The 21,942-nt window shown below is 48.3% G+C and overlaps 2 protein-coding genes across 2 annotated transcripts in view; both read right to left on the bottom strand.

Moving 5' to 3' along the window:
• Positions 1 to 21,926, bottom strand: part of dpy19l3 (dpy-19 like C-mannosyltransferase 3) — an 83,517-nt gene extending 61,591 nt beyond the window's left edge. The window contains exons 1-4 of the mRNA XM_080760887.1: positions 21,840 to 21,926; positions 20,703 to 20,772; positions 6,182 to 6,308; positions 4,911 to 5,038 (exon numbers count right to left, since the gene is read on the bottom strand). Coding sequence (XP_080617013.1) covers positions 4,911 to 5,038; positions 6,182 to 6,308; positions 20,703 to 20,735 — 288 coding nt within the window. The 5' untranslated portion in view covers positions 20,736 to 20,772; positions 21,840 to 21,926. The remainder of the gene's footprint in view (positions 1 to 4,910; positions 5,039 to 6,181; positions 6,309 to 20,702; positions 20,773 to 21,839) is intronic.
• Positions 13,677 to 18,635, bottom strand: LOC308314467 (clathrin heavy chain 1-like; the record flags this gene model as incomplete). Its single annotated transcript, XM_080762098.1, has 1 exon — positions 13,677 to 18,635. The coding sequence occupies one exon, from the start codon at positions 18,633 to 18,635 to the stop codon at positions 13,677 to 13,679; it is 4,959 nt and encodes a 1,652-aa protein (XP_080618224.1).
• Positions 21,927 to 21,942: the final 16 nt, after the last annotated feature.

Below are 21,942 nucleotides of genomic sequence, written 5' to 3'. Positions count from 1 at the left end.
CATCAAAGATCTAACGGACGTACGTCTGAAATAAACTCTGACATGACTTCACACCTATCAAGGCTGACTGGGCTCAAGTGCGCGCAGCTGTCTCACCGCAGAAACATACTGTAGCTAGTGTGAAAGAAAGAATGAGAGAGCAATTGGTGTGTGTGAGAGAGAGAGAGAGAGAGAGAGAGAGAGAGAGAGAGAGAGAGAGAGTGTGTCCCACACCAGATGACCCGGGAGGCATGCCTACATTACATGCCTTCCAGATGTTCAACAGCGTGGCAATATTCCCATGACGTTCCCCTGACATCATTCCGACACGGATGAGGGATCTGTGTGCAAACCATGTGGGATTATTAGAGCCAAGTTCTTTGTCTTCAAAGACACCAATACATGTATTCGCACACAGTACCAGACACCTAAAGCCCGACAAAGCTTTGTGTTATGTGTCGCTTGACAAACATTATGTATTTTCAACTAAACCAGGCTTTAGGAAGCTACAACAACCACTCTAGCACCAACTTGAAGCTTGCAGCTATCCCCGAGTCCGAGCAGCACCACAGCCCTTAAATGACTTTACAACATGTTTCAAAACACTTGGCCTCTCCCACTGACCTGGAGGCATGTGCGTGCGACGTGCCTGCGTGCAGCGTGCGCACACCTGGAGCGCACCAGCAAAAGGGTAATGGATCATCCCAACCTTCCAGAATAACAAAACAAATGTTTATTTCACTCAACGCCAACGGTCATTTTCAAACGGCCCGGAGGGACAGCTCAGACTACGGTGTGCATTGTACTCTATGTGTGTGCAATGCCTGCACAATGCACATGTGTGAAATCTGCTGGGCACGATGCAGCGAGCCCAATATGACTACAAAGAGAGAAGCAGACAATGATAACATTAACAGACGTGCGATGTGTGCTTACTCTCGCGCTCGCGCATGCACACGTGCACACACACACACACACACACACACACACACACAATATGAAATGACGTCAGCCACTACACAGAATGTTCAGGGGGAGCTCACTCTCATGTGGGAATCCAGGGACTGTAAAAGTGACCTGTTTTAGTATCCTTTGGGGCCTTTAGTGACTCATGAAAACGTATGATCTAAAGACAGGAATGGAAAATAGATATTCCAGAAGATATAAATGAAGCAGATTGTTAACCACACTTTGGAGATCTCTTCGACATACTGTCCCGCTCGCTCCGCGGCGGTGACCGGTCGCTGAATGCACAGAACAGTGGTATGACCTCCCCTCCGAGCCCCGACCCCACTCACTTGTGTTACCCCAGTAACTTGGCTCTGCATGGGGAGCCGGGTCTGAAATGGACCCGGTTCCGAATCCCAGCCCTAGTTGCAACCACTACCCTCAAACATAAAACAATGGCAACAAAAGGTGAATGAGCTGTTGGCTATGGAAAGGATTGCTGTCAAAATACAGTTGAAAATTGATTTTATTTATGTATGGCCATGTGGTCACCATGGATACTAGCTAAGCCCAAAACAGTGCTAAAAAAAGTGCTAAAATATAATAGTATTTTTATATAGTCAGATAAGAGAGTGTAGACAAGCCTATCAACGGAGTCAAAATATGAATTACATGACTAATGTTTTGTTTATTTGTGTCTTCCGGTTTTGTTGTGGTGGTGTTTATTAACCTTTAAGGACTGCTTTTGTTTAAGCAATTATGGAAATATATTGTATGATGGATTTCATGGTATAAATACAAAGTGAAAAGGGGGGAGAATGATTGCAATACAAATAGCTAATAGAAACTTATAATCACTCCAGAAAAGAATACTAAAATTGTCCTTGACATTCCAGATACTAGTTGTAAATGTTTAGAGGAAAACGACACATTGTTCCACTCTGTTTGAGAGTCCTCAAGGATGCAGTTATTTAGGGTAAGAATTATAAAGAACATACATTCCGTTTGATGCCCCCCTCGAACCTAAGCAATGCATTTCAGACTTCTTCAGGCCAGGATAATGATTGCCCTCTTTTAGAATTTAGCAAATGCCCTCTGCTCTGTGGGCTTATGGTCAACCTGCCATGCTTGGGAGATACTTGCATACAGTATACACAGTAGTTAGGGGAAAACTAATAGAATTAAAAAAGAGAGAGAATCTTCCACTCGTAGTCGTAATTCCAAAGTCATCACTACTGCTGATTTTAATTATTTAATTGTCTTACTGTATGTACCTTTGTTTCATACTAATCTAATAGTTTATTGAACAACTCATTTGTATGTCAAACATCAGCACTTTACACATAAATAAATGCTGTCTGTCTACACCCTCTTTCTCCACCACACACACACACACACACACACACACACACACACACACACACACAAAACAGCATGGCATTTGAAGCTGTCTGCATGTGTCCACGTGAATTCCACTTGGTTAGGTGCATGTGCTTCTTTGATAGTCCATCGCTGTGACACATGGACTCGCAAATTACCCCGCAAAGATTGCCTCTGTGTGGGTTAAGAGATGTGTTGTGCATTCACGACGTGGGCGGAAGCTGGCACACCCAGTACTACAAATTGCCAGAAATAAGAGAAACAGTTGGTCTCAGATTTCAAGGGCGTACCTGCTGATGCACCTTGATCTGGGCTGTTTCATCCTGCGTTTCTCTTCATATCTGATCTCAACAGTTCTGTTCTCATGCCTATTTCTGTGGAATCACAGCCGCTATATACTGTACCCAGCCTATTAAACCAGACAACGCTAACACAGCATCTCTCACCTCGACATGCCATATTGTACATGAACAGGCTCACATTACTGCACCAACAAATAAGGCTTGTTGGTAACAACAGGCTCACATTAACCCATTCTGACCGGGCACCCATTTTGGTGTTAGCATCATGTTATGCTTTAGCTATTGAAAAATAGCAGATCTACAAGCTTGTAGCGCGCCACCGAGTGGCGCGCTACGAGCTTGTAGGTCTGCTATTTTTGAAGAATTGAAGAACGACTGACATTTTTAGAATCTGATCTCAGGTCAGAATGGGTTCATCAGACCAGTGTGTGTCCAGTGGAAACCTCGTACGGATCTGATCTCAGGTCAGAATGGGTTAACAAATAAAGTTTGTTGGTGCCCTGATAACAACAGTCATGTGCAGTTCCGTGTGATGAAGGGGATAAACATCTTAATAACGATAACCCTGCTTGAGTTCTGCCATATTCAGCTGCTATCGCCTACAAATCTGTTGAACAATAAGCCAGCCTTAACTAGAGCACTGGTGAGGCCCTGTAAAAGAGATTAAACGTGACATCACACCTCTGGCAGGGCACCATGTTCTGAGTGCAGACAGTACAAGGATAGAAGGGAAACCCAACTCAATTTTGGAACAAGTTCCTGCTGCTTAAAGACGTGACTGGGCTAATTTAACAGACCCGAAAGGCAATCTCCTGTGGCGTATGGAAAAACTATTTGCCTGTTTCATGCATAATGAGGTGTTTATGGTGTGTTTTTGCAGACTCAGCCGGAAAGAAAGCTGCGGAGAAAGTTATAGTTCACAGTCACTTGAGATGATGAGAAGAAAACGGCAGAAATGGACGTCATTGCATGTTGGACAAATTGGAAGGGATTTTTCCGTATAACCTGCATCTGCCACCTCAATTCGTTCTAAAGCCTAGTTCAGACCAGAGATTTCCGATGAAACTAAACCATTTAAACCTAATCTATGTTAACAGCATCTGCAGTAACCAAAATCTCAAGCTTTGTTGCAGTGTTGTTAGCTTGTACTAGATCTGCTACTTTTGGTGTGTGACACCGTCGTACGACAGAGCATAAAAAGTAGAATGTTGTAGAGAAAACTGGCAGGGCCTGAATTTCCCCTTACAGATGCCAAATGCCTAATCCTGATGATAACCACTCCATGAAACTGTCAGACACCTCGATCTCAACGTCTCTGGAACTTCTCAGCAGAAGTCTCATAAGCAACTTTTGAGTTCACTCGTGTTAAGCATCTTCCCAGATGTCTAAATGCTCTTGGAAAAAATTGAGAGGCTGGTCCTTTGCATGAATGCATCACATGTCTATCGCATTACATTGCTAATATTTTACGAGAATTTTAAACATTTTTGTATACACCCACAGTAAAATCCGGAGAGTTCATTTAAAAGTGCAGAAGAAGTGATGTTTTTTGGTTTAAATAAGTGTGATACCTCACTTATTTTAGCCTCTCTCCAGCAGTTTACTAAACCTTAAATGCATGTTCAGGTCAGGATACCAGTTGCATCCAACAGGATGCCTGCTCGGCACAATCAAACACCATCCTTAAGAGCAGGGAGATAGATATACAATAAAACCCTCCATGGGGAACATAAATAACAGAGCCCACCGGTGGTGCTGGGGTGGTGGTGGGAGCAAACATCACATAACAACCAGGAACCATAGCGGAAGGAAGGCAGGAAGAGCATGCAGACTAGTGAGCTTAAGTAGCCTGCCCAATTGGTCAGCTGACTGCCACATCAGCGAATTACATGTGGGTCTTGCACACACTGAATACACCCACATAGTAATGCAGCATATTAACCCCTTGAGTATATGAATGCGCCGTTGAGCACGGCATGAAACCCCTCGAGTATATCTGACTTAACTAACTCTGCAAGCTACATATCATTTATGACAAAACATTTACAAAATGGACAACAATTTTGATATACATAATATATGTAGGCCTATGTTTGTAACATGTCATTAACATATAGCCTAATTAAAAATGTTTTATTACACTTTCTTGCTTCTAAGATTGAGTTCCAAATGTATATATTTTTTTAGGCCTCAAGTATGTTTTTTCTTTTTCTTTTAATTCATTCATTTTCATTCATTTTTTTACAATATTATCACCTAAGCATCTCTGAAAATCAAGTTTGCATCGACTGCCCAGCTCACCTTAATGTTGGAGAACCAGAGGTCATTCTCATGTAGTGTGGCCACATAGATACAGCAGAGCAGACCCAGACCCACCGACACAGACCAACCAACCGATGTCCAGATAATTGAACCCCACGACCAATCACCTGCAAAAATATTAAGGTGCCATTAAAACAGTTGATGCCAAGAGGAAATGTTGATTTTTCTTTCTACCTTGTACTTATTAGTTCACAGTGTCTTATAGACATTTCACAATATTCAAACCAAATGTAATTTCGGGGGCACGGTGGTGGCTCTTTGTCGAGCTTGTGCGGCCAATCGCGGTCCTGGATTTTCTGTGGCACAGAGAATCAGCCAATCACAATGTGATACGTTGTCTTTTGCATAGCGTATTGCATAGCCCATAGCGTATGGACTATAATGGACCAGAGCGGGTGAGATGGTTTTGCCACATTAGGAGGAGTTTTAATTTCAGCACAAAAGTTTGGTTATTGCAATAAACGGAGTTAACAATGTGACTTTCTATAGGAGCCTCGCATAGCCTGTGCAATGCATCTGCCTGCGCAATGCATATCCACACAGTGATATTATCCTCTCTAAATGTTCTGATGAATTGAAAATGGTGGACCCTATATTGTAAACAAGTAATGCTTTGGAGAATCCAAGCTAATATATAGAAACTGCAGGCTTTGTAGTCCAGAAAAGTTGCAATGCGGAAATGGAAGCCATCGTTCTCATGATAATAAAAATCTAAATATTTTTACAAAAATAATAGTTAAAAGAAATGCCTAAAGATGATGTCACTGGTGGACGGGTTTCTGAACTGCCCACAGCCCGAAATTGTGCTATTTATCATGAACATTAGTGAGGATCAATTATATGAAGATAAGTTGAAAGTGGTCCTTTAACAATTCATTGTCATGCAAATAATTTAGATTTAACAAGTTAATTGTGTTTTTGGCATTGAACATTGTAACAAAAAAGTTAGTTTTTGAGGCAAACAAAAATTGCACAGAAGCAGAATTTGGAAAGTAGGCTATGTAAGTATACATGATTTGAACATGCGTGAACCTTTGATATTTAAGGGTTCATATTTCTACAGTTGCTACAAAACCTGTGGCTAGCCAGTCATTATTGGCATAATTAAAGATAACTTAACATAGAGATGTTACAATGTTTAGGTGCACTCTTCCTGCATCTGCAGAAATTACATGTACAGTATTATTTATTATGTAGTCTTCTTTGTATTTACTATGTAACCTAAGTATGTGTGTACTTGGGTCACTCACCATTCAGGATCCTCTCTGAATGCTGACCAGAACAGTTAGGTTTCTTGTTCTGGACCTCTGCAGGGCCAGGAGTCAACTCCTTCCCCTTACTGCCCTTTCTCTGTCGCACGACTGTCATTATGGAACACTGCAAAGATCAGGGATATGATATATGATTTGCTACATGACATGTGCATAATACCTGGCCAGCTCAGCTGATTGCCTGATTCACACAGATGGATTGATTGATTTATTAATTAATTGATTCATTGATTGATTGAATACTTTAACAGTTTAACAGTTTTCAGAAAAAAAAGCCCAGAGAAGTAGCCTACAGACAGTAGGAGGCCTACAGAGTACAGCCCAAGATAGCTTATGGCTTATTTCCATTGGGATCCTTCCTTCATATTGCACGGACACTGTCGGACAGACAGAGAGAGAGAGAGAGAGAGAGAGAGAGAGAGAGAGAGAGAGAGAGGCTAATGCAAACAGAGAACACAGCTGGCACCTATATCAAGCTCATTAAATCTCTTAATAGAGGTAGGATAGGCTAAATCTACACCAGTTGTAGTCGAGTCCAATACATTAACAAACCGTAGACGAGAGTCACGAGACGACAAAACTCACGCACAGTCACACAGACACAGATGAAATCAACAATCAGCAGACCCAGACTATAGGGGCTGGCTGCGTGCGGGAGTCGGAGTGTCAGTGTCTGTTTGCATTGTTTTCATTCATTGTGTGAAAGAAAAGACGCAATTCGGGCCTGTTCTGCAGCGGGATTTCCTAAGTCCCGCCGCTGCTAGAATGACATGAAACCTCAGATCCCATCACTCCGGTAATCTGGGCCGCCTCGAAAGGACAGCACCGGTCGACAACATTGATTCCGGGATACAGGATCGCTCCCATTTGTAAACGCTAACAAAACCACACACACACACACACACACACACACACACAGTCACACACACACACACACACACACACGGATCTCTCTCTCTCTCTCTCTCTCACACACACACACACACACACACACGGATCTGATTACACTATCGTACATTTAAGCCTCACCCTCTCCTACGGCGCGTTGCAGAATGGTCCTCCCTCTCTCTCTTTCTCTCACTCCCTCTCTTTCTCCCCTCTTCCCCTCTGGTTGATAGTGATACTCGATACATACGATACGCAGCTGAATGGATGGTTGGATGCGGTCTGTCTACTAGCAGTAGCCGCTATTCGTAGAAGCGCGCAGCAGCTGTATGTCGCATGGAAGCTGCACTGACTGAGGCGGGTTGGGTTTATTCATTGTCTCCTCCGGCTCCGCTCCATTTCCAACTGCACTGCGCGTAACGCATAGTAGCCTAGGCTAATAGATGGGTACCACGTCGCCTGTCTACAAAAGCTGTACCTTGACCCGATCTGTCAACAGAGTGGTATTTTATTTATTCATTATCGTGTGTCACTCCACAGCCAGGCAGGCTACTGCTTACACCGTCTACACTACAGCCTATATGATGGGACATGGCTTAAAACTGAATTCAACAGATATCCTGTGAAGGGGTAACATGCTTATGATCCCCCAGCTAATTTATCCCCTGTTAGGCTATGTTACAAAGCCCACTTTATCAAGGCTATTTAACTTTCACAAGTATTTTGTGAAATAGTCCTACTCACTCAGACTGACCAAGGCAAAGAGAAAATAAATTATGTACACAGTATCTGTATCATTTTAGAATCACTGTAATAATGTCACTAGCCTTTCCGATGTCACATGACGGGTGCCAGTGAATACCAAAACGCTCACCTCAAAACACAGTCACCTCAGGCGTATACAGCTGGCGTAACTGCTCTGCCTGGTATTCCGTAACCTCAGTAAACTATGCCTAAACGGTTAAACCTAACCTAGTAACCTATAGTAATTCCAGTAAAACAGTGCCAAAACCACTATTCGTAAACTTAACACCAGTAAAACTGGGAACAGAGTGACATTCTGACGCACCACTGTAATGATTTAAAAGGGCGACCATTTCTAAGGCATCTAGAAGTCTCATATAATCCCTTTGGGTGGTGGGTGAAGATCCCCACTGAGTGGATGGCGTGAGGTCAGCGGGGGAAAAAATGAGGGCGAGAGCTTTTTTAAAGCGAGCATACCGGTCACCGGGCCAGTCAGTCAAAGAGGTCTATCACACCCAGTAAGGCAAGTAAACCTAAGAAATAACCTCTGTCCCAAATTAAATCTGCGTTATCAGGCCGAATCACGTTTTGACGTAGAACTCTTTCAGTCAACAAATGTTTGGATCATGACGCAACTCCCCATATATACAGTAGGCCTACCTCCTGTATAGGACTTTATACCCGACTATAGATTTTAGGCCATTTGGCATTTGACAGTTAAGGTGGTTGCACGCTGGACACGTTTTTCGGAAAAACAACGGAAAAATGCTGCTAAAAATCAGAAAAACGCAGCTGTGTGCAACACTATCATACATAGGGATGGACATAGGGAGGGACGGACATTGCTGTTCCTTGGAGTGGCTGCACCACTCAAAAAGTGTGTTCTGCAGCGGCGATATGCTGGGTCTGGAAGGTGGGTAATGGAGGCTTTAAAAATGTACTGCTGGCTACAGTGCATATTTAGAAACAGATATGTCTGGATTATGGCCTGTCATTGTTGCTGCAGCAGTGCAGCCACCACAATAATATGAGTCAATAGGCCTACAATAACAACAGGCGCACAAGGGGCTTGTGCTATCCTCGCGCCTCGCTCATTCGTTCAGTTAATTTGGGAGAAAAAGAAAGCAGTCAGTCGTGTGTACAACAACACTGAAGGAACAGATCGATAGACAGACACAAAGAATAGTTATATAATTCCATTCCCTATACAAGCAAAGATAAAGGGCATAAGTCAAAGTGCTTTTGGAGCCCAACCCTGGTGCATGGTGTTTGGATATTATTTTTACCCTGAGCCCGGCCACCAAACAGACACCAGAAATCATTCAATATCTGACTAATGGGGACAAGACACCACAATGGCTGTGTTCATGTTGCCAGGCCCTTTTACACACCTTTGTATGCATGCCACACACGCATGTGCACGTGCCCCCACTCACCATCAAATCTAATAATCAAATATTCATATTCATTTAAAATGAATAACATTGAATAAAATAAGCCTGTGTTGTCTTTTAACTGGGTTGGGTCGATGTGATGTGGAGCCATGAGAGATTGCGAGGACAGGGGAGCTTGCTCTCTCTCAGTTGGAAAAGGGAGTGTATGTTCTGTGGCCAATATGAAAGGCCTGAAGATTAGAAGAAAGTAAATTGGCAGGACGCTTGTTGGAGAGAGGGATTATTGGAGAAGAAAACTGTAAATGTTTAATGGTTCTCTTCCCACACAGCCCCCCCCCCTCCCCTTGTTGCTGTACTTGGAAGGGCCTTGTTTATATATTGTTTTTGATTTTCACACACACGCATCAAATAGGTCTCTGAGTCTCTCTCCTCTCCTCTCCTCCATTCGTCTCTAGCCCACAGAGCGATGGAAGGAGTGAGCAACATGAGAGGCCGTGCACCATTAGAGATAAGCCATGTATCTCCCACTAGACCCAATTGGAATCCCTAAGCCAGTGTGGGATTGAACATTCTTTGTGATTCTCTCTCGTTTTTATCCAATTGAACAAAAATATGGTTTCTAAATTCTGGGGCAAGGAAATATGGGCATTGAGAACTGATCGCGACCTGGTCGTGCAAGTCACTTTAATCATTGCTTTCTTGCAGATTCAACAGTTCCCCTCTCTCATTGCCCTCTTTTCATCCATTGCCACAAAATGTATTTCTTGATCTCCACTTTCATGGTATATTATAGGCCCTAAAAGGTTTAGGTAGAAACCTTGACTGTGAAAAAATAATTTGTACGCTATTTATTTTTATTTTTCCTGGGCAGCTGACAGAAGGGGTCAGGGATTCATGTAAAGTGAAGGGATTACAGAAGCAGATATGTTTCCTTTCAAAATGAGAGCATGTGCTTGCTGTGCACACACAGCCTGAATGGTGGGTCTTTGTGTGGGCACGAGTGTCGTTAAGGGGTGACACTCACTTTGCTTATCACCACACCACCAGCCCTTGAGTTATTTCCCTTCATACTAACTTATTACAAAACACAAAACGCACTTTTTGCTGTGAATACAGTTGGGGATATTATGTACACCTGAAATTGATTTACGACTTATTTCCTCGAAGGCCCATGTAAAGCCCCATTCTGACAGCATTTGATTTCCTCTCCCTATAAGTCCAATTATTGATTTAATATAGGTTTAACCTTGCAACAAGAATGAAACGCTATACGGTCTTTGGTTCACCAAGGAAAGCATGCAGTAAAGACAAGGAAACATACATGTACAAATGGGCATAAAAAGGATGATACTTCCTAAAAGATTCCATTCCATTTCCATAAGGTAAAATGAAAATGCTACATGCTCATGTCATGAACTATGATGCACCTAAAATCCACACAGCACTTATAAGAATATCCACCACATAGCTCATCATCTTGTAAGTGAACTGACTGGAGCAGGTCTACACCACATTGCTTATTCTGACATATCTCTGGCCTTTTATCTATCCAATTCTTTTCCCATTCAACACAAGGGGCTGTGAAGAAAGCTTGTTGGAATGGGCTGCTGGATTCAGCCTAAAGATAACCGCAATTATTATTCAGCTCAACGCCCAGTTCCTGAGGGTAAATAAAAATACAAAAATGTGTTTCTGCCTGAGGCAAGGCTGTCTACATGCCCTCACTGTTCCATCGTGTCTCTTTCTCTGGGGGTGGGGCTTTGTGGTCAAAGTGCTGCGGGATGCGCTTGGATGTTCACATTACTTCAAGCACCTGCCCGATTGCCTTAATTGGAGAAAGTGCCCCTTTTCACGCCTACAGTACACAATTCCTTTTCTTTATTTATATTGGGTCACACTACAGTTGCTTTCCACCACGGTGCCAAGTATACAGTATAAGATAGGTTTGTTTTCTTTGCCTTGTGTCTTGCCAAACTAAAAAGTCTTGAAGGGGCATGTAGCTCTTGCCCTAGCCTCGATGACCTTGCAGGCAATTTAGATAGTTATGTAGACAGATGCCAGGTCATCATGGATCTGCCATTCTATAGCATTCTATATAGTTTCAATGTGTGGATATTCTACTGTTAGACGGATGGTAAATGTATGATTGGGCGCCAACCTAAAAGGCACAAGAAATTGTAAATTAAGTCATCAGCCACTCACACATGAATATGTAACACTTTTGATAATGCACAGCAGCAGAAGAAAACAGCCCTATACCTTTGCAGTGTTTCTGAGACATGTGGGTTTACTACTATAGTATAGGTTCCATTGACACTTGACAGGCTTTTAATCAGTGAAATGTGAAATCACTTCAGTCTGGTCTAAATTCAATGAATATGCAAAGGATATGTGGAATCAATTTAGATATACAGTATATAAACTGTATTACAATTGTTTAATAACACCATTGCAGTGTCAAGGCAAAGATTTGAGGGCAGTCCGTTGTGCTGGGACAACAACGTCAATTACTCTGGAAGCTCATTGGCCTTGTGGTTAGAGTGGACGCCCTGAGACTGGGAGGTCGGGGTTCGATCCCCGGCCGGGTCATACCAAAGACAGAAACAGGAGATGGGCTCCTGCCCTACGTTTTGGCGCAATTTATGCCATTTCCCGAACTCTTAACGAACTCTTCCTAACAGAATGGTCCGTTCCAAATAAAACTCGCTCAGCATACACAACATACCACATAAGTTTATGTGTCATGATAAGATCAGTTAAAGTTAGATATAATGTGTTGTCATTATTACTTCATATATCTTGTATGTATGATTGTATGTACATTTTTCTTTAATGATATTATATTAAACACATTGACTATTTAAAACATTAAAACATTGTATCATCATGGTTAAAATAATATAAAGATAATAACATAAGTTGACAAATTAAAGGAAGTATATTCATTCTTTTTATGGATGATGTACGATGACAGAGCCCCTCACTTCACACGGGTGTGATGTTTTGCTCAAATTGGTTAAATCATCCACATATGTCAGTGTTGTCCCTCGGCCAATCAGGAACCACCGATTTGACATAAACATACATGGTTACGTCATCAGCCAATCCCTGATTGGCCGAACAACGGCACCAACATACGGAGCCAATCCAATTGGCCGACATACGCAGCATGCTGCCAACTTGCGCTCTGATTGGCAGAGTGAGCAAAAATACACAATCCCTGATTGGATTGGACATATACGCAGCCGAAAACAGTACTTGTTTACTTACTCGTAAGTAATTAAGGTTTGAAGTTGGTCAGTCCCATATGCATATGCACATGACCATATATGGGCCATTCCTGTGCTGGTACAGACAGACAAAAACATAGGGTCAATTGTTGGAGCGGCTAGCACCTTTCGCCCATGTCAAAGTACACAGGTTGTAGATCTCCCTCCGGTGGACTAACAGTGTAATCACTAACATTAGAGAGGGATTAGACCTGGTTTACAGTCCTGGGACACATACACATCCACTCCATATTTGGGCACGGTTCAGCTCAATCAGATGCTTGTTGACTTCAGAGCATACAATGAAACCAAATGGACCATAATGGTGCTCTCGAGAGTAAAATAGTTAAACATCTGAATTACTACAAGAAGTTTACACAATTAGAGAATGGAGAAGAATGTGTTATTTTGACCAACGTTTGCCTGTCTCTCCTAATGGCACCCAACATCAATACAGCATGGAATTGTGGACAAAATCGTATCCAACGATAACAACATATTTGTTAGTTTTGGGTCCTAGAGGCTCATTAATGCTGAATAAATAATGGACCTTGATGTGAAAAGGGTTGAAAAACACTGCAGGACATGTGGGAACTGGTATGGTATAGGACATGCAAACAAAAAGAAGGTATTCGATGCGAGTCTGGGGAACATTTGAACAGACAGACTCAGAACAGTCTCTTTCCACGCTGTGAAAATGGTGATTAAATAATTGTCTTTGACAAAATAAATAAAATGCCACTCCTGCATGATATCCGGCCAATCACAATTTGCTCAGTCAATCAAATCATCGCTATTAACACAAACACACAAAGCTGTGCATAGGAGGGGCTAGCGCTCCTCAAAAATAAATAAGACAAAATAAATAATTTTGTTGGGTTGTTCCCTGTATACTAGTGTACAGAATGCAGTGGTGTGGTGGTGGTGATGATGATGATGGATGGACCCGTAAGGTCAGGGGTCATGATGGATGGAAAGTCCTTGAATTTAAAAAAAGCTTGAGATGCACTGGCCTATGATGCACCTGGTAATGGTTGTTTAACTGCTATTAACAAACATCTGGTTTAGTGCCCTAAACAAACATTAGAAGTCCATATACTTGGCTGTACCATATGGTTTCAAAAGCCAGACGTTGGAAGGGCATAGCGCGCCATCCTCAAAAAAGGACTGCCTGAGCTTGCTCTAAGCGGGCTTCAGCAAGGCCTTCACCAGGACCTCCATGTTGTCCACCCTGCCGACGTACTCGCGTAACACCTGGATGAAGTAGGGCATGGCGGAGTCCATGATGTTGTTCTTCCAGGCTAACTCCCACACCACGTCAGGCCGCAGCAGGGCGTGGCAGTTGAAGAGGCACGCGGCGAAGCACTCCCTATTGCCACTCTGGACGAACCAGGCCAGCAGCTCCTCGCAGAGCTTCTGGTCGCCCGAATGCGCCGCATACTGCATGGCGTCCTTGTACTGCTCGTCCTTCAGGCACACCTCGACGCTTTCCTTCCAGCGGCCCCCGGCCTTGAACAGAAAGCCGGCGACCACGCGGAACTCGCGCAGCTTGTGCCGCTGCAGCCGCTCGGCCAGCGCCAACGCATCAAAGTTGTCGTGTGACTCGACGGAGGAGTGCAGCGCCGCGCAGTCGCGCTCGGCCACGTGCAGTTCATTGAGCGCCTCGTTGACGGCACGGTGGTTTGTGCCGGTGTGCTGCGCCGCCAGTAGGTAGGGTTTGACCAGCGTTAGCTCGTCACCGTGGGCGAACATGTCCACGATGCGGCCGTGGTCCAGCCGTGGCGTCAGAGCCACCAGGAGGTCGTTGAGCGCCACATAGCGCTTGGACTCCCAGTAGAAGCGCACAGCCTCGTAGCACAGCTCCACGTCCTTCACCTTGACCAGCGTTTCGGTGAATGTCGGCTCCTTCCAGGCTGCCGCCGCGTGGCTCATCATGACGGCGGCGGCCTGGTCGAAGTCCTCGCGTTTGTCATGCAGGAAGAACAGCTCGGCCCAGAGGTGGGCATCCTCGACGGCACGCAGCACCGCGGGGGCGTCGAGGCGCTCCCAGAACACCTGCAGGTACTCGCGCAGCATCTGGGGCTTGAACTGGGCGTAGAGCAGGGCCAACTCTGTGTACATGTCGCCGTGCGTCTGCTCCTGGCCCAGGGCCGCCTCCAGCGCTGCAGTTAGCTCCATTGCGTGGCCGCGCTCGCGATAGTATGCCACCAGCTCAGCCAGCTCGCCAGCACCGCACGCCACAACGTGCAGGGCGCACATTTGCGCCAGACGGAACTCCTTGGCGTCGACGCAGGCGAAGCACACCTCCTTCCACACGGCGGTGCTGTTGGCCCGGCGGGCCGCCTCGGCCGCCGCCAGGAGCTCGCCCATGTGCGCCAGAGCCGATGCCACGCGGCCGAAGTCGTTCAGGTGTGTGTAGAGCACACGGGCCGCCACGTACAGCCCCTCAGCGTAGCAGCGCTCGGCCGCCGTGCGCACGTCGGCACTGTGTGGTCCGTCCAGCAGCTCGGCCAGCTCAGTCAGCCGGTCCGTCTTGGCCAGGCAGAACAGCAGCTCCGTCTCCACGTATGACTCGTGGCTCTTCTTGCGGGCCATCTGCAGGAACTCAGCCAGGACCTCCCAGTGGCCGCTCTGGGCCGCGGCGCGCACCACCTCGGCGCAGGTGGACGCGTCGCCGGCCTTGATGTAGGAGGCCACGGACTCGCGGACTAGGCCCTTCTGCAGCAGTGCCGCGGCCAGAGCGCTCCACACGGCCGGCTCGTCGACACAGCCGCAGCAGTGCTCGGCAAATTCGTAGGCGCGTGTCAGGTCACCCACATGCTCGATGAGCACACGCACGGCCGCGGCGTTGGCACGGGCTTTCTGCAGGACGGCGAAGGCCTCCTCGTAGAGGCCGGCGGCCAGGGCCGCATCAGCAACCTGCACTGCATCGTAGCCGTCCAGCCGCTGCACGTAGTCCATGACGCGCGCGCGGTCGGCCATCTTGATGGCTGTCAGGAGCAGCAGGTTCTGCAGATTCCGGTGCTCCAGGAAGCCGGCCATGTTTTTGTCCAGGAGCATCTTCTCCAGCAGCTCGGCAACCAGCGTGTCGGGCAGCGCGGCCGCCACGAACGCCTCGACGACGACCGCGACCTCTTCGGGGTCGCGCTCCGTTGACTCCGTCTCCGACAGCATCGTCTGCACAACATGGTCGACGAGCGGCCGCCGGAAGGGGTTGGACTCCGCCAGCACGCTGGCCCACAGCTCGGGTGCGTTGCGGCGCACCAGGTAGCGCGACAGACTGGCGAAGAGCGAGTTGTCGTTGCAGACGCTGACGATCTCCTGGTCGCACTTGCCACGCATGTAAGCCATGCAGGCCAGATGTGGGTCTTCGCGCTTCTCGCAGTACTTGCCCACCACACGGCTGTCGTAGTAGGGGTTCTCCATGAGGAAGCACTCAGGGCTCTCGCCCGTGTCGATGTAGACCTTGGCCAGGGCATTGTGCGTGGCAGGCTCCTCGCACCCATCGCGAAGCCGCGCCTCCAGCCAGGGCCGGAGCAGGTTCAGCCGTTTCCTCTTCTCCACCTCGGCTACCAGCTCGTCGGTGGAGAACTGCCCCCCTCCTCTTCCTCCTGCTCCTCCTTCTCCTCCCTCCGCCGGCACTGTGATCAGGCCTCGGATCACGTCCTCGTGGCAGTCGGCGTCCAGCAGGGCTCCGACCACGGCAGGCAAGCGGCCGTGGTTCACCTCGCGCACGTACGTCTCGATGTGGCCATGCAGCTCATTGCGGTAGAGGTAGAGGACCAGGTCACGGACCATGTCGAAGCGGTCACAGACCAGGATGAGTGGCCGCGGGTCCGAGAGCTTGGCCTCCATGAGGAAGTTCTTGACGCGCTCAGGCTCGTAGTGGTTGCTCTGGGCGCAGACGGCCTCTGCCTCCTTAATGTGGCCTGTGCGGCAGGCCGCCTGGATGTACTTGAAGTGTACCTCCGGGTCCTGGCTGGAGGCCACCACAGAGTCCAGGAAGAGATACAGGCCGTCGGCGCTGTCGGTGGCCTCAAACAGCTCCACCAGGGCATTGGTGGAGAGACGCTCGTGGTGCGCCGACGCCACCTGCACGCAGAGCTGCAGGTTCTGCGGGACCGACAGCATGGCCCTGAGGCACTCCAGGCAGTCCACCGGCGACAGCGAGCCGAAGAAAGTGAGCAGCTTCTTGGAGTCGAACAGCCGCGCCTGCTGCCCCAAGGCCCGCTTGACGTCCGACAGGTCTGCGTAGTGCTCCAGCGCTCTCTGCGGGAGGCCCGCCTCCTCGCAGAGGCGGGCAACATGCGCGCGGTCGTAGTGGGTGAACGTGCGCTCGACCAGGATGGCGTCGGCCGCGTGGGGGTCGCGCAGGAGGTTCATCTCCAGCAAACGGGTCTGCAGAGCACCGTCCGAGGGCCGGTCGCCCCTCAGGGCATCCAAGAGGAAGGAGGTGCACTGCGGGATGAGGTCCAACTCCACGAACACGTCTGCGATCTGCGCCAGGTCCCCTGGCGACATCTGGTCGTCACCACGGCGGTCGGCCAGCAGAGTCTGGATGATGCGCAGGCCCTGCTCCGGGTCGGCCCGCAACACAGTCCTGAAGCTCTGGACCACCTTGCCGTGGACATTGGTAGTCCTCGTGTAGACGGTGAGGGCCAGTCCGGGGTCCACGGGGCTCAGCAGGTCTCCCAGCTCCTCCGAGCACTCCAGCTTGTCCTCCTTCAGCCACTGCTCCAGCAGCGGCTTGCTGTCGCAGCTCTGCTGCTTCTGCAGCATTGCGCGGCAGAGCTCCAGAGACTCCAGGCGGTTGAGCTGGCCGTGCTCCATGAGGACGCTGAAGTACTGCAGCAGCGGCGAGGAGCTCTGGCCCGACGAGGGCGAGGCCGGCCTCATGCTCAGGAAGCGTCCGACGGTGTCGGCCGTGCGCAGGAGGCCCCGGGGTGCCGCTGCGGCCACCCGGGCTGCCTCAGCGTAGTCACCAGCGGAGAGGAGCTCATCAAAGTGGCGCACGAACAGCTGATCGGCGCCGCCCAGGTTGCTGCGTGCAGCGAGCCGCAGCGCCAGCTCGGGCCGCTCCATGACGTCGCTGATGTACGCCACCAGGTTCTTCTCCTCCACGCTCACAGAGAGCACGGCGCCCTTCCGATTGACGCCCATGATGCCGGCGGGCCCCGAGGCTCCGCCTCCGAATCCGCCACGCCACGGCGTCGTCACAAAGATGTTCTCGTCGCTGACACGGCTGGCGTAGATAGCCGTGGCCGTCTCCAGGTCGTGCAGGTGCACATAGCCGTACTTGGTGACGAGGAAGAGCACGTCTTGGCGCGAGCCCACCTGCAGCGCCACAGGAAAGTCGTTGGCGGCCTCGGCGGGGAAGCGCACGTCCACTGACCGCTTGGGGAAGGGCCGGTTGCCGGCCGGCGGTGCTCCCACCTCGATGACGTGAAGCCGCCCGCCGGCCTGCCGCCGCACCGAGAAGCAGAACAGTATCGACTCCTCGCGGTTGCCGTCCATCTTAAAGCGGGCAAAGGAGGCGGCATGGCCCTCGATGTGCTGCGACACCCGTCGCTCCACCGAGTAGAGCTGCATGGCGCCGACCACACGGCCCTGTGCCGGCGATGCTGAGATGCCCACCAGCACCAGCCAGCGGTGCCCAGCGTCCGCGTGGTAGTTGATGATCTGGCAGCCCGCCAGGCTGCCGTGCCGCTCGAACACCTTGGTGGGCTCTTCGCCCTCCGCCATGCCCCAGTGGTAGACAGCGTGCTCCGTCACCAGCGCCACCATGTCTTGCGACAGCCACTTCCAGAAGGTCACGTCGTCCGCCATGGTGTGCGCCTTCACCTTGGACATGAGCTCCATATCAAAGATCTGCAGCGTCTTGGCCGCCTTGAGCGCGATGACGTTCCTGCCGGGGTTCATGATGGCACTGTCGGCAGAGATGGGCCGGCGGACGGGCGTTTCGGGGTCGGCCAGGTCCACGATGACCACCTGGGCCGTGTCGCCCACCTTCTCACGCACGCAGATGAAGCGGTCCGACTCCATGGTTAGCGTGCTGAAGCCAATGTTGGCCGGGTTGATGCCCAGCCGCTGCAGCTGCAGGTGCTCCTGGAAGCGGATGGGCAGGAGCTGAGGAGACGCCATGACGGGGGCGTGGCCTCTCTGCCTTCCCTCCTGATCCTTTTTCTTCTGTTGCCGATAAAGTGCAGCCTGGGAAAGGCTTGTCTACAGACCAAATGAGGAACTTTTGCGTGTGTGTGTGTCCATGCGTATTATACCTAATTGGTGTATAGACTGCCCACGACGATGTGCAGCGCTTATATATTTGTCTTCCGAAGCAAAATGTCATCATCCAGTATGCTGACGACATACTGGTTAATAACTTGCAATAATTTAGCTGGGGACCCCCTTGAACACCAATTAAATACCCCAGGGGTCCCTGAACCCCACGTTGAGAACCATTTATATATATATATATATATATATATATATATATATTTTTTTTTATATTGTCATGACCTGGCTCTAGGCCATAACAAAAAGGAGGAAGACACAGCTTTTAAAAGTGCACAAAGTAATATTTATGTACAACCCTAACCCTAACGCTAACAACTTAATCATGTGGGGTGTGTTAATCAGTGAAATCAGTAGTTGCGAACGCAGTGAGCACTAACTATGAGACCCTGCAGATCATGTCTGTCTGTCTGGCTGTGTGTCTGTCTGTGTGTCTGTCTGTCCCGCTGTTACACCACCCGCCTGCCACCAGAGGGCGCAGCTGTATCACACACACAAAATAAACATGCACGCAAAATAAAAATGAAAAAAGGTCTGTGTGTGTGTGTGTGTGTGTGTGTGTGTGTGTGTCAGACTGCCACAACAGCTGCGTTCGCTTCCCGCGTTAACGCGTCTTACTGGTGTAGGTGAGATTGGTGAGTGGATGTGTGGTAAATGTAGTGTGGGGTGTTGAACGGTGCAAACCAAAGGCTAAACTAAAAGTGTTGTTGCCAACAGGAAGAGAGAGAGAGTGAGTGTGGCCAACACCCAGCCCTTTATAGAGCACACTGGGGGCCAGGTGCTTCCAATGTACTGATTGTCACCCCAATTTCCCAACCTGCAGGCCTTGTGGAGACAGATAGAGTAGGCAGCACATACCCTGGTAGGCCAAGCTACAGGGGGCTGTGACACCCTCCCCCTACAAAACAAGGACCCTTATAGGGACCGAGATGAACTAGCCAAAATACTCACGATATAAACATAATAGTAAACACTTATAACTCACAAATATTACCAACAAAATAACTCCAATATAATAACAACAAAAAATGTTGTGTGACAAAATATTTGCCTCGAATAAACTCTGGTCTAACCAATTCCATCCTAGCATACCAGGCCTTCCCCTCAGCAACCACGGTTAAACCTAGGATTCGTGGAGCATTTAAGAGGAGACGGACGGGGACCAATAGCCAGATCAGACAAAATACCAGAATATGAGACCAAACCCAGATCACATTGTCCTAAATGTAAGGCACCCTCCCCTCCCATTTAACCAGGACTGCGCATGGAAAGCCCCACACCGAAACGATCAAGTGTCGTCCAAGACCAACCTCCCTCCCCAACCGACCCATGTCAGAAGGAAAGGGGGAAACAGAACACTGTCTCCCAGCCATGCCGGCCTGGTGAGACACATCTCATACATTGGACAGGGTAATATACCAAATCTACAGTACACCTCTACAGTACACCTCCCAGCCAGCCTGGCAGAAACGACACTGCCTCCCAGCCGCACCAGCCTGGTGAAGACCACTCCTGCCATTCACATATTCACTCACTGACCTAAAGCTTCCACACAGAGCTCTCCAAGTCAGCTACAACAGCCCTACTTTAGGTACTGACAATACTGGACCACACTACAATTAATGTCATAACAAGGGGAAATCACTTAGGACACATGTGACCATTTAAATAACACCACACTTTTTCATTAGCCTATTATTCACTTTACAAAGGCTTTACCATATCTTGCCATAAAAGAACTTTCCATCAGTATGCTCTCTCTCTCTCAACAAATGTGTGTGCTGCAAGACAAGGCAAAGTGCTGACAGTGAGTCTAGGACATATACCGCATAATACCGGTACATGTATCAAGCCCAACCAGGTGAGCGTATTCCCCCTAACTCAGCTACCTATAGCCAATAAACTGACCCAACTTACCCTGGTCTTCAGTGGCCCTCCTGAGTCCCCCATACTGACAAGGCATCCCAGTGGCACCACCCTGTCCCATCTTTTGTGTAACATATAAAAGAAAACAATCAAATCAAACGAATCAAAGCCCGATGACAACACACAATATGTAAAATACAACCAAACTTTCAATATAACCAGCAACCAAAATAGCAAACAAATCACTTTCTTACCACGCACTTCCTCCAAACACTGTGCCCAGCCTGACCAGTGAAATCACAGACTGGTGAGTGGATGTGTGGTAAATGTAGTGTGGGGTGTTGAATGGTGCTTACCCGTGCCACCTCTTTCAGATTCATTCAGTTCCGCATATCCGACACCGGCTTCTGCCGCATGGCTCTCAACAAGGCCTGCTCCGAAGAACATCAGAGCTCCGTTGTGTGGCTGCTAATATTGGGCACGGTTGTGACACAGATGTCATCACCGCGTAGCTCGTCCAATCTGTTCTTGATAACGTGTAGCGTCATGTAGCCGGCCCGTGACATCACTCACCTGCAGTCTGTCTATTATGACATACAGTACCAGTAAGACGCCTGAGGGCGTGGTCGTGTGCTCGCATCCGCCTGGGTGACAGCAGACTGCTGGGCGAGCACTGGCCCTTTGGCATGGAAAGGTCAGATCAACATATGGAATGAATTATCTACTGGCCATATACTGTATGGAGCATGTTTTGAGTGTACAGGGTTTGATGAGGTCAGATCAACATATGGAATGTTAGAACAGGTCAGCTTCATATGGTGATCTAAGGGTGGCAGCGGACTTTGGAACAGGCCCGTCTATGGACAGGTATCAAAAGGGAGACATCCATATATGGATATCTAAGGGTTTGAGGTGAGATGTAGGGCGTGTTCGGAAATAGCACACTGTGCAATGCAAACTAATAGGCGAGTGCTGGCCATTATTGATGACATCAGGGATCTCCATATATGGGCTTAATATGATGGCATGAGGCATGACCATATATGGGGCGTGACTGACTGAAGGGAAATACACAATTTCATAGATAACTGCGACCTGCCATCACAATAAAATAATGACACCTGTGTGAAGTGAGGTGCGCTCATCATACATAATCTCATTCCGGCCAATGAGAATTTGCGTCCTCACCTTCATCTTTAATGTTTGTGTTAGGGGCGACTGTCAGGAGGTAGAGCAGGTCGTCCAATGATCCATGGGTCAGCGGTTCGAATCCCGGCTCCTCCTGTCTACA

This window comes from Protomyctophum bolini (assembly GCF_963924005.1).
Source record: "Protomyctophum bolini genome assembly, chromosome: 1".
Taxonomy (NCBI): Eukaryota; Metazoa; Chordata; class Actinopteri; order Myctophiformes; family Myctophidae; genus Protomyctophum; species Protomyctophum bolini.
This window is presented reverse-complemented; position numbering and strand designations above follow the sequence as displayed.